The sequence below is a fragment of the Bombina bombina genome, chromosome 6 (genome assembly GCF_027579735.1).
Source record: "Bombina bombina isolate aBomBom1 chromosome 6, aBomBom1.pri, whole genome shotgun sequence".
Taxonomy (NCBI): Eukaryota; Metazoa; Chordata; class Amphibia; order Anura; family Bombinatoridae; genus Bombina; species Bombina bombina.
The window spans coordinates 466,955,443-466,967,986 of NC_069504.1; the positions used below are offsets into that span (position 1 = coordinate 466,955,443).

General features: G+C 40.8%; 1 protein-coding gene across 1 annotated transcript in view; it reads right to left on the reverse strand.

Annotated features, from left to right (window-relative positions):
- The window catches only part of KLHL3 (kelch like family member 3), a 277,645-nt gene that overhangs the window by 39,389 nt on the left and 225,712 nt on the right, over positions 1–12,544 (reverse strand). The window contains exon 14 of the mRNA XM_053719291.1: positions 1,641–1,784. Within this exon, the coding sequence (XP_053575266.1) occupies positions 1,641–1,784 (144 nt within the window). The remainder of the gene's footprint in view (positions 1–1,640; positions 1,785–12,544) is intronic.

The following is a 12,544-nucleotide window of genomic DNA, read 5'->3' on the forward strand; positions in this document are numbered from 1 at the left end:
ATCTGCCTATTACTGCCTGTGTGTGTGTGTGTGTGTGTGTATGCCTATCTATCCCTGCCTGTGTGTGCATGTATCCGACTATTGCTGCCTGTGTGTGCATGTATCTGCCTATTACTGTCTGTGTGTGTATGCCTATCTATCCCTGCCTGTGTGTGCATGTATCTACCTATTACTGCCTGTGTGTGTGTGCATGTATCTGCCTATTACTGCCTGTGTGTGCACGTATCTGCCTATTACTGCCTGTGTGTGCACGTATCTGCCTATTACTGCCTGTGTGTGCACGTATCTGCCTATTACTGCCTGTGTGTGCACGTATCTGCCTATTACTGCCTGTGTGTGCATGTATCTGACTATTACTGTCTGTGTGTGTATGCCTATCTATCCCTGCCTGTGTGTGCATGTATCTACCTATTACTGCCTGTGTGTGTGTGCATGTATCTGCCTATTACTGCGTGCACGTATCTGCCTATTACTGCCTGTCTGTGCACGTATCTGCCTATTACTGCCTGTGTGTGCATGCATCTGCCTATTATTGTCTGTGTGTGCATGTCTGTCTAATGCTACCTGTGTGTGCATGTATCTGCTTATTATTATCTGTGTGTGCATGTCTGTCTGTTGCTGCCTGTGTGTGAATGTCTGTCTATTACTGTCTGTGAGTGCATGTTGCTGTCTATTACTGCTTGTGTGTATAGTATATTTGAAAAAGCTATTACAGTTCTTTATCAAATTATTTATGTGCAAAAATCCCATAGACTTTAATAGTGAATTTTGTAAAAAAATTGTTATAACTTTCTAAATAATTGTAACAGACCCCTAAATATGTTACAAATAAACCCAGTAACATATTGCAATCCTTTAGAAAGTCTTACCTGATAACTTTTCTGCAACGTTCTACTTTAAAGTCTATTGGAAGTTTTATAGATACATTTTGGATAAGAATTTAAAGGGATTGATATGCATTAAACAAATAAATATGCATAGCTATAAGAAAAGTATAAATAGAATGGCAATTAGTAAAAGATAAAGATATTTTTAGATAATATCAATATATTTGGGAAAAACATTGTAGTAGAAAAAGGAAATTTAAAGGGATATGAAAGTCAATATTAAACTTTCATAATTCAGGATACACCATAGCATTTTAAGACAATTCTATTATTCTTGTTCTCTTGGTATCCATTGTTGAAAAGCATATGTACATATCCTTAGCAGCAGCACTGCACTACTAGGAGCTAACTGGTGTTTGGCCGCAAACACACATTTGTCTCTTGTCATTTGCTCACCAGATGTGTTCAGCTAAGTCCCAGTAGTGCACTGCTGCTTTGGAGCTGACCTCTGTGGGGGAGGGGGGGGGGGATTTTGCCCTGGGAGCCAGATTCTCTAGAAACAGCCCTGATTTGGTCAGTGGAATTAATTTATTACTGAGTTGGGTGTTAGACCTCTCTAAACAAAAAAAGTCTTCAGGGAGCATTTAAAAGAAGAAATGTTAAAGCTTAATATAATTTTCTTAAACCAAGCTAGGGATACTCATACCCATAATATCCATCACTAATTCCCATAAGATCCATCTCTCTGCTAGATTTATTTCCTTATTTCACATAACTTTTAGGTTCACCATTATTTAAATCATTATTATATACCTGCATAACTTCTTCCAGTGCTCATGTTTGTTGGAAGAATAGTCCACTTGTCAGTAATAGGATTATAATATTCTATTGAAGCCAGATTGCACGAACCATCATCTCCACCAACCACGTACAGAAGTTGATTTACGGCACATACACCTACAAGTACAAAAATATTCTATATGATTAAACATAACAGAGAAAAGAAGTGTAAAGCCGAGTCTATAATGAGTATTATTATATATGTTATTTTAAAAACAAATATCTTTGTTACCCACTTTCCTGTGGCTGCATTTAAAGGTTAGATATCACTTTCAACTACATCCCTCAAGAAAAAGATTGAACAGATTGTTCTCTTCTGATCTGGCCTGAAAGCAAGAGCTGCCAAGAACATTCTGAGTGTGGAAACCAAGCTGACTAAACAGAAAAAACAGGGACATAAGATGGGCCTCTTTGCCGAGTATACACCACAATACCAACAATGTAAAGGATTTTATTTATGGAAAAATCTGTCTTCATACAATACACAGAAGCAAATCACCCTGTTGATTTATTGGTTGCTTGCTTATTTGCCAAGTTAGAACGTTTAATTTCTTAACGGAACATTCTATCATCTACTACTTAAAGTGCCAAAAAAAAACAGGTTGAGATCTGTGTATAGCCTAAAAGGGCTAATTAATTAAAAATAGATTGCATAAAAAAAATTGTTTAAAAATTGCTGGCAAGTATTTTAAAATCATTTTTTAAAAATAAGCAAAAATACTTAAATAGCCATGCCATCTGGAGCAGTCTACTCCACCCCCCTTATCAATGTTTAGACACAGGCATTGTATTTCAACTGAGTTCACATCTTCTAGGCATGCTCCAGCAGATAATCCCTGTTCACTTTTGCATGCTACTAAAACAACAATAGATATAGATACAGCCATAGAAGCAAATGTGTGGTGGGAGTTAGAGCTTTACAATTCAGAAACTTAAAAGAAAGGGTTAATGGAGAGGCACTGCAGTATAAATTTGCAGGTAAAGTAATTCAAGTTCATATTATATTTTGTCTCTATCCCAACTTGTTTTATGTCCCTTTAATGTCAGGTCAAACTTACAACAGTGGAAGGAAATATACTATGGAGGGTTAGGTGAACTGAAGTACGGATCTACATTACACTGAACTGAAGTAAGAATCTATATTACACTGAACTTAAAGGGCCATTATAGTTTAAAAAAAAAAAAAAAAAACATAATTTATGCTTACCTGATAAATTCCTTTCACCTGTAGTGTGGTCAGTCCACGGGTCATCATTACTTCTGGGATATTAACTCCTCCCCAACAGGAAGTGCAAGAGGATCACCCAAGCAGAGCTGCTATATAGCTCCTCCCCTCTACGTCACACCCAGTCATTCGACCAAGAACCAAAAGAGAAAGGAGAAACTATAGGGTGCAGTGGTGACTGGAGTATAATTTAAAAATTTAGACCTGCCATAAAAAACAGGGCGGGCCGTGGACTGACCACACTACAGGAGAAAGGAATTTATCAGGTAAGCATAAATTATGTTTTCTCCTGTTAAGTGTGGTCAGTCCACGGGTCATCATTACTTCTGGGATACCAATACCAAAGCTAAAGTACACGGATGACGGGAGGGACAGGCAGGATCTTTATACGGAAGGAACCACTGCCTGAAGAACCTTTCTCCCAAAAACAGCCTCCGAAGAAGCAAAAGTGTCAAATTTGTAAAATTTGGAAAAAGTATGAAGAGAAGACCAAGTTGCAGCCTTGCAAATCTGTTCAACAGAGGCCTCATTCTTAAAGGCCCAAGTGGAAGCCACAGCTCTAGTGGAATGAGCTGTAATTCTTTCAGGAGGCTGCTGTCCAGCAGTCTCATAGGCTAAACGTATTATGCTACGAAGCCAAAAAGAGAGAGAGGTAGCAGAAGCTTTTTGACCTCTCCTCTGTCCAGAATAAACGACAAACAGGGAAGAAGTTTGGCGAAAATCTTTAGTTGCCTGTAAATAAAATTTCAGGGCACGGACTACATCTAGATTGTGCAGAAGTCGTTCCTTCTTTGAAGAAGGATTCGGACACAATGATGGCACAACAATCTCTTGATTGATATTCTTATTAGTGACAACCTTAGGTAAGAACCCAGGTTTAGTACGCAGAACTACCTTATCTGAATGAAAAATCAGATACGGAGAATCACAATGTAAGGCTGATAACTCAGAGACTCTACGAGCCGAGGAAATAGCCATTAAAAACAGAACTTTCCAAGATAACAGCTTGATATCAATGGAATGAAGGGGTTCAAACGGAACACCCTGTAAAACGTTAAGAACTAAATTTAAGCTCCATGGTGGAGCAACAGTTTTAAACACAGGCTTAATCCTGGCCAAAGCCTGGCAAAAAGCCTGAACGTCTGGAACTTCTGACAGACGCTTGTGCAAAAGAATGGACAGAGCTGAGATCTGTCCCTTTAAGGAACTAGCAGATAAACCCTTTTCTAAACCTTCTTGTAGAAAAGACAATATCCTAGGAATCCTAACTTTACTCCATGAGTAACTCTTGGATTCGCACCAATGTAAGTATTTACGCCATATTTTATGGTAATTCTTTCTGGTAACAGGCTTCCTAGCCTGTATTAAGGTATCAATAACTGACTCCGAAAAACCACGCTTTGATAAAATCAAGCGTTCAATTTCCAAGCAGTCAGCTTCAGAGAAATTAGATTTTGATGTTTGAAAGGACCCTGAATTAGAAGGTCCTGTCTCAGAGGCAGAGACCAAGGTGGATAGGATGACATGTCCACTAGATCTGCATACCAGGTCCTGCGTGGCCACGCAGGCGCTATCAGAATCACCGATGCTCTCTCCTGTTTGATCCTGGCAATCAATCGAGGAAGCATCGGGAAGGGTGGAAACACATAGGCCATCCCGAAGGTCCAAGGTGCTGTCAAAGCATCTACCAGGACTGCTCCCGGGTCCCTGGACCTGGACCCGTAACAAGGAAGCTTGGCGTTCTGGCGAGACGCCATGAGATCTATCTCTGGTTTGCCCCAAAGTCGAAGTATTTGGGCAAAGATCTCCGGATGAAGTTCCCACTCCCCCGGATGAAAAGTCTGATGACTTAGGAAATCCGCCTCCCAGTTTTCCACTCCAGGAATGTGGATCGCTGACAGGTGGCAAGAGTGAGACTCTGCCCAGCGAATTATCTTTGATACTTCCATCATCGCTAGGGAGCTTCTTGTCCCTCCTTGATGGTTGATGTAAGCTACAGTCGTAATGTTGTCCGACTGAAACCTGATGAACCCCCGAGTTGTTAACTGAGGCCAAGCCAGAAGGGCATTGAGAACTGCTCTCAATTCCAGAATGTTTATTGGAAGGAGACTCTCCTCCTGAGTCCATGATCCCTGAGCCTTCAGGGAATTCCAGACAGCGCCCCAACCTAGTAGGCTGGCGTCTGTTGTTACAATTGTCCAATCTGGTCTGCTGAATGGCATCCCCCTGGACAGATGTGGCCGAGAAAGCCACCATAGAAGAGAATTTCTGGTCTCTTGATCCAGATTCAGAGTAGGGGACAAATCTGAGTAATCCCCATTCCACTGACTTAGCATGCACAATGGCAGCGGTCTGAGATGTAGGTGTGCAAAGGGTACTATGTCCATTGCCGCTACCATTAAGCCGATTACCTCCATGCATTGAGCCACTGACGGGTGTTGAATGGAATGAAGGACACGGCAAGCATTTTGAAGCTTTGTTAACCTGTCTTCTGTCAGGTAAATCTTCATTTCTACAGAGTCTATAAGAGTCCCCAAGAAGGGAACCCTTGTGAGTGGTAAGAGAGAACTCTTCTCTACGTTCACCTTCCACCTATGCGACCTTAGAAATGCCAGTACTAACTCTGTATGAGACTTGGCAGTTTGAAAGCTTGACGCTTGTATCAGAATGTCGTCTAGGTACGGAGCCACCGAAATTCCTCGCGGCCTTAGCACCGCCAGAAGAGAGCCCAGAACCTTTGTGAAGATTCTTGGAGCCGTAGCCAACCCGAATGCAAGAGCTACAAACTGGTAATGCCTGTCTAGGAAGGCAAACCTTAGATACCGGTAATGATCTTTGTGAATCGGTATATGAAGGTAGGCATCCTTTAAATCCACTGTGGTCATGTACTGACCCTTTTGGATCATGGGTAAGATTGTCCGAATAGTTTCCATTTTGAACGATGGAACTCTTAGGAATTTGTTTAGGATCTTTAAATCCAAGATTGGTCTGAAGGTTCCTTCTTTCTTGGGAACCACAAACAGATTTGAGTAAAAACCTTGTCCGTGTTCCGACCGCGGAACCGGATGGATCACTCCCATTAGTAAAAGATCCTGAACACAGCGTAGAAACGCCTCTTTCTTTATCTGGTTTGTTGACAACCTTGAAAGATGAAATCTCCCTTTTGGGGGAGAGGTTTTGAAGTCCAGAAGATATCCCTGAGATATGATCTCTAACGCCCAGGGATCCTGGACATCTCTTGCCCAAGCCTGGGCAAAGAGAGAGAGTCTGCCCCCCACTAGATCCGATCCCGGATCGGGGGCCCTCACTTCATGCTGTCTTAGGGGCAGCAGCAGGTTTTCTGGCCTGCTTGCCCTTGTTCCAGGACTGGTTAGGTTTCCAGCCTTGTCTGTATCGAGCAACAGCTCCTTCCTGTTTTGGTGCAGAGGAAGTTGATGCTGCTCCTGCCTTGAAGTTACGAAAGGCACGAAAATTAGACTGTCTAGCCCTAGGTTTGGCTCTGTCTTGAGGCAGGGCATGGCCTTTACCTCCTGTAATGTCAGCGATAATTTCCTTCAAACCGGGCCCGAATAAGGTCTGCCCTTTGAAAGGTATGTTAAGTAATTTAGATTTAGAAGTAACATCAGCTGACCAGGATTTTAGCCACAGCGCTCTGCGTGCCTGAATGGCGAATCCGGAATTCTTAGCCGTAAGTTTAGTTAAGTGTACTACGGCATCAGAAATAAATGAATTAGCTAGCTTAAGGGTTTTAAGCTTGTGTGTAATCTCATCTAATGGAGCTGATTCAAGGGTCTCTTCCAGAGACTCAAACCAAAATGCTGCTGCAGCCGTGACAGGCGCAATGCATGCAAGGGGTTGCAATATAAAACCTTGTTGAACAAACATTTTCTTAAGGTAACCCTCTAATTTTTTATCCATTGGATCTGAAAAGGCGCAGCTATCCTCCACCGGGATAGTGGTACGCTTAGCTAAAGTAGAAACTGCTCCCTCCACCTTAGGGACCGTTTGCCATAAGTCCCGTGTGGTGGTGTCTATTGGAAACATCTTTCTGAATATAGGAGGGGGTGAGAAAGGCACACCGGGTCTATCCCACTCCTTAGTAACAATTTCAGTAAGTCTCTTAGGTATTGGAAAAACGTCAGTACTCGACGGTACCGCAAAATATTTATCCAACCTACACATTTTCTCTGGTATTGCAACTGTGTTACAATCATTCAGAGCCGCTAAGACCTCCCCTAGTAATACACAGAGGTTTTCCAGCTTAAACTTAAAATTTGAAATGTCTGAATCCAGTTTATTTGGATCAGATCCGTCACCTGCAGAATGAAGCTCTCTGTCCTCATGTTCTGCAAATTGTGACGCAGTATCTGACATGGCCCTAATATTATCAGCGCACTCTGTTCTCACCCCAGAGTGATCTCGCTTACCTCTAAGTTCTGGTAATTTAGACAAAACTTCAGTCATAACATTAGCCATGTCCTGTAGTGTGATTTGTAATGGCCGCCCTGAAGTACTCGGCGTTACAATATCACGCACCTCCCGAGCGGGAGATGCAGGTACTGACACGTGAGGCAAGTTAGTCGGCATAACTTCCCCCTCGTTGTTTGGTGAATGATGTTCAATTTGTACAGAATGACTCTTATTCAAAGTAGCATCAATGCAATTAGTACATAAATTTCTATTGGGCTCCACCTTGGCTTTTGCACATATAGCACAGAGATATTCCTCTGAGTCAGACATGTTTAACAAACTAGCAATTAAACTAGCAAGCTTGGAAATACTTTTCACTCAAATTATAAGTAATATGAAAAACGCACTGTGACTTTAAGAAGCACAGAAAAAAATTATGACAGTTTAATAATAAGAAACCGGAAAAATTATAACAATCAGATTTTTCCCAGTAAAGGCATAAATTTAGCAAAGGATTGCCCCCATTAGCAATGGATAACTAACCCTTAATAGCAGAGAAACAAATGTACAAAATATAAACGTTTTTTATCACAGTCAAAGCACAATCTCACAGGTCTGCTGTGAGAGATTACCTCCCTCAAAATAATTTTTGAAGACCCTTGAGCTCTGTAGAGACGATCCGGATCATGCAGGAAGAGAAAAAGACTTTTGACTGAATTTCTGATGCGTAGCAAAAGCGCCAAAATAGGCCCCTCCCCCTCACCCACAGCAGTGAGGGAAGTTCAGTAAACTGTCTCAATTAAAATAAACGACAGCCAAGTGGAAAAACAGTGCCCAAAAACAATTTTTCACCCAGTACCTCAGATATTTAAACAATTTAGCATGCCAGCAAAAACGTTTAAAATCAAATATCATGAAATGTCATTAAACAGCCTGTTGCTAGACGTTCCCACTGCAAGTAAGGCTAAAGATTATATGCATATAGTATTACCCAGAGAAGTGCCATTCCCCAGAATACTGAAATGTACACATATATACATAAACAGCCTGATACCAGTTGCTACTACTGCATTTAAGGCTGAACTTACATTATATTGGTATTGGCAGTATTTTCTCAGTCAATTCCATTCCTCAGAAAATAATATACTGCAACATACCTCTTTGCAGGTGAACCTGCCCGCTGTCCCCTGATCTGAAGTTTACCTCACTCCTCAGAATGGCCGAGAACAGCAAAATGAATTTTAGCTACGCCGGCTAAAATCATCCAAAAACTCTACCTGAGAAGGAACAACACACTCCGGTGCTGTTTTAAAATAACAAACTTTTGATTGAAGATATAAAAACTAAGTATAATCACCACAGTCCTCTCACACATCCTATCTATTAGTTGGGTGCAAGAGAATGACTGGGTGTGACGTAGAGGGGAGGAGCTATATAGCAGCTCTGCTTGGGTGATCCTCTTGCACTTCCTGTTGGGGAGGAGTTAATATCCCAGAAGTAATGATGACCCGTGGACTGACCACACTTAACAGGAGAAATATGTTCTAATCTGTTAGAGCATGTAAAGATTATTAGCGCTGCAGTACTGTGAGTTTAACCCCTGCAAAGGATTAGAGCATAACATTTTATTACTGTAATGGACTTGGAGTAAGAATCTACAGTTCTCTCCAGTAATGTTTATTAAATATATTTTTTTAAAAATAGGCATTCCCATTCCCCTTCAATTGTTTTCTTTTTTTATTATTTCAGGGCTTGAATATATTAAAAGATGATAACAATTATTGGCAGTTGAAAGAAGATAAAGAACAATTGAAGCCATAGTGCAGCAGAAAACCAGGAAATGTGCATATTGTAAAACATTTTTTTTTTTTTAAATATTTTTTTTTATCGAGGGTTTTCAAAAGATACATCGAACAGTTACTGTCATGCTACAAAGGGAACAGGATTATACACACAATGCCACAAAGTTATATTTACATATTATAGTGAAGTTGGTGAGTGATGTGGTAAATAACATGACATGGACTTCGGAATCCTCCATTTTGTAATGAGAGTATCTTATTGGGGTGACTACTTGTGGGTCTTATGGTTATAGAATTAGAGCATATATGATAGTCCCGTAGTTGGCCACTCCTGGGGCCTTATGATAAGTTTAAAGTAAGCAGGATAAAGTTTGGATTCTAGCTGAAAGTATAAAGGGATAAAATAATGAAGGGGTGAAACGACTAGGAAATTAAGGGGGTTATGGATATATATAGCCTTACAGCAAAGTAAGGGGGCGCTAGTGATAATATAGATAGTGGTATTAATCTATATACTCTTTAAAAAATGCAAATTGGTAATTGTGTATACAATACAGATAAAAAAATAATAAAACAAAATAAAAGTAAAATGAAATAAAATCCTCTCAAATGAGGGAAGTCCAAATATAATTACAAAATCAAGGCAAAAATGAGTCCTTTTCAAAACCAAGTGGAAAAGCCCTGTGGTGGCTGCCTCCTCCTCGCCGACTGGTCCGGGTATAACTATGAGGAATAGAAGAAAATAGAGGGGCGCCTCATGTGTAGGATCAACAGATATAAAAAAAATCAGTAATAACAGTAGTAGAGCCAAATGGGTACTCACACACTTCACAAGCACACCAATGTGCTGGTAGTAGCAGGCCGCAGATTCAAATAGGTGTGGCAGCTCACCTCTCAGGTAGTACTGTGATGCTGGAGATGGAAAATGAGACACAGCAAAAAAGCAAATTGTTCTTATGATAATGCCTGATGAAACGGTGCAAAACCGAGAAACGCGTTGCATTATTGGGGTCACTGTTAACCCCTTTTTTATCCACCTAACACAGCAATTGTTCTGTTGTGTTTTTTAACTTTTGTTTTTAATAAATATTTGTATTTTACTGGAAATACGCCTTTGAGTGGATATCTTTACCTACCTACTGCCCTGCTGATACATAAGAGTCTCTCTACCTTTTTGGGACTTTGTGTTACCTATTGGAGCCATTTGTTTACAGCATTAAGAAATCTGATCTGGGTCTGCACATGTAGTGCTTTTTTGCTGTGTCTCCTTTTCCATCTCCAGCATCACAGTACTACCTGAGAGGTGAGCTCCCACACCTATTTGAATCTGCAGCCTGCTACTACCAGCACATTGGTGTGCTTGTGAAGTGTGTGAGTACCCATTTGGCTCTACTACTGTTATTACTGATTTTTATATCTGTTGATCCTACACATGAGGCGCCCCTCTATTTTCTTCTATTCCTCAAGGGGGTTATGGACTTGCTTATGTTATTTTGTCAACAAGCTGGGACTTTGGGTCAAATTAAAGTAGTGTTACATAGTTTGGGTGGAGTATGTGTATATCAATGCCCTTATTTATCTTTGTGTTTACACTTTAAATTGTGCTGAGGAGAAGACTATTTGAATATGTAGATAAATGCATTTTTTGGGAGGTATTAAGTACAATGGGTCTCTAACCGAGTTTGGTCTATCTCTCCCACTAATTTATAGTGAAGTTAGTAGACTGTGCTATGTGAAGATGATAGAGTGTGCTAGCTTTAGTTATATTAGAGAGGATAAAGAAGTGCTCTGTGCTATGTCTAGAAGCTCATGTGATGAATTATATGGATAACTCCTTGACAATGATGTGTATTGTGTTATAGGGCACATCTTCAACAGATATTTGGAAACCTGTAACAGACAGTTATAAACTAGTAAAAACATCTGTATAGTCATCTGAACGCGTACAAACAACAAGAACCCCCCCAGAAACAGTAATAGAAGGAACATTACTTAATGTTACATACTCAGGGAAGTTAAACTATTGTAGTTTGGGGCAACTGGCATTTAAATAGTCTCTCATCCTAATAAGCTATTACAGTAAAATAGTTCAAGTATAAAGAGAGGATAATGGGGTGTTCTGTACTATATCTAGGAGCTCATGTGATGAATTACATGGATTATTCCCTGTCAAATATGTGGATTGTTTTAGAAGGCACATCTTCCACAGATATATGGAGATCTGGAACAATTATAATCTAGTACAAACATCTGTATAATCAGCTGAACGCATTTAAAAAAAAATAAAAAAAAATAGAAGGAACATAACTCAATGTAGCAATTTCAGACAAGATAGTTAAACTATTGTAACTAGGGGTAACTGGTATTGAGATAGTCTCATCATATTAGGAATGACATAACTGTAGATCAACGAAAGGGTATTTAACCAGTATGGGCGATGTGGTAGTCTCTGCTCATCCAACTCCTGATACGACGAGCTGACCTTCAATTTGTGGGTAGTGGTGATCTGGAGAAGTCTGTATTGGAAGGCATACAAACCACCATCGGGAAGGTAAATGTGGTCGACTGCAAACGTTGCAGGGCAGTGGCCTGAAACAGGCATGCGTTCCGCATCTTACAGTATCTTGCCACCCCAAAGCATCAATGCAAAGCCGGGATATTCCCCACCTTCCTCGCCCGGTTTAGATCTGACTTTCAACACCCCAGACTTTGATTATATTGCAGGTACTTGTCAGGAGGCCGGCTGCACCATCCTGAATTTTATCTAGTGGGTGTTCTATTTGGGATCTCTCCTGCAGCGTAACAATGGTAGAGTTAGTCTTGGTGCGTATATTACAGCAAGCGTCCTTTGATAGGGCAAGGTTCTTTTCCTCTACTATCTGACGAGACTGTAGTAAGTAGTACTGGTTATTGCGTGCCGTGGAGCAAAGAGTTTTTGTAATAGTTTGTGGCTCCATGTGCTGTGCAGTATGGTCTCTTCGTTCTGCCATCTTGGATGTGTCGCTATGTCCTCTCCCCAGTGAGTTTCTGATGGTGTGCTGGAGATCACGGAAGCTGCTTAGCATCTGCATGTCCAGCTTTCTAATGAGGGTTTGTAGTAATGAAAGGTAGTCCCCCTCTATAGTTGTAGTAGTTACTATGTTTAGCGTGGCTTTTGATGTTCAGCAGTTTTAGCTCTGCTCTAACCCGGCGGATCGGGGGGGGGGGGGGAGGGTGTTGGAAGTTTGTGCGTAGGCCTCCTAACAGGCTGAATCAATTCCCTGTGTGTCCAAATTAGATAGATTGTGCTGGGTCAGCCTTGCTATAATGTGGTTGAATATCACAGGTTTAGGCTAGAACAAGGTTGATCTTCTTGATCTATGAGTAGATTATTGGGAAAGATTCAAGGAGCTTCATGAAATGTGACCTATCATGGACGCTGCATAGCCATGCCATGTAAC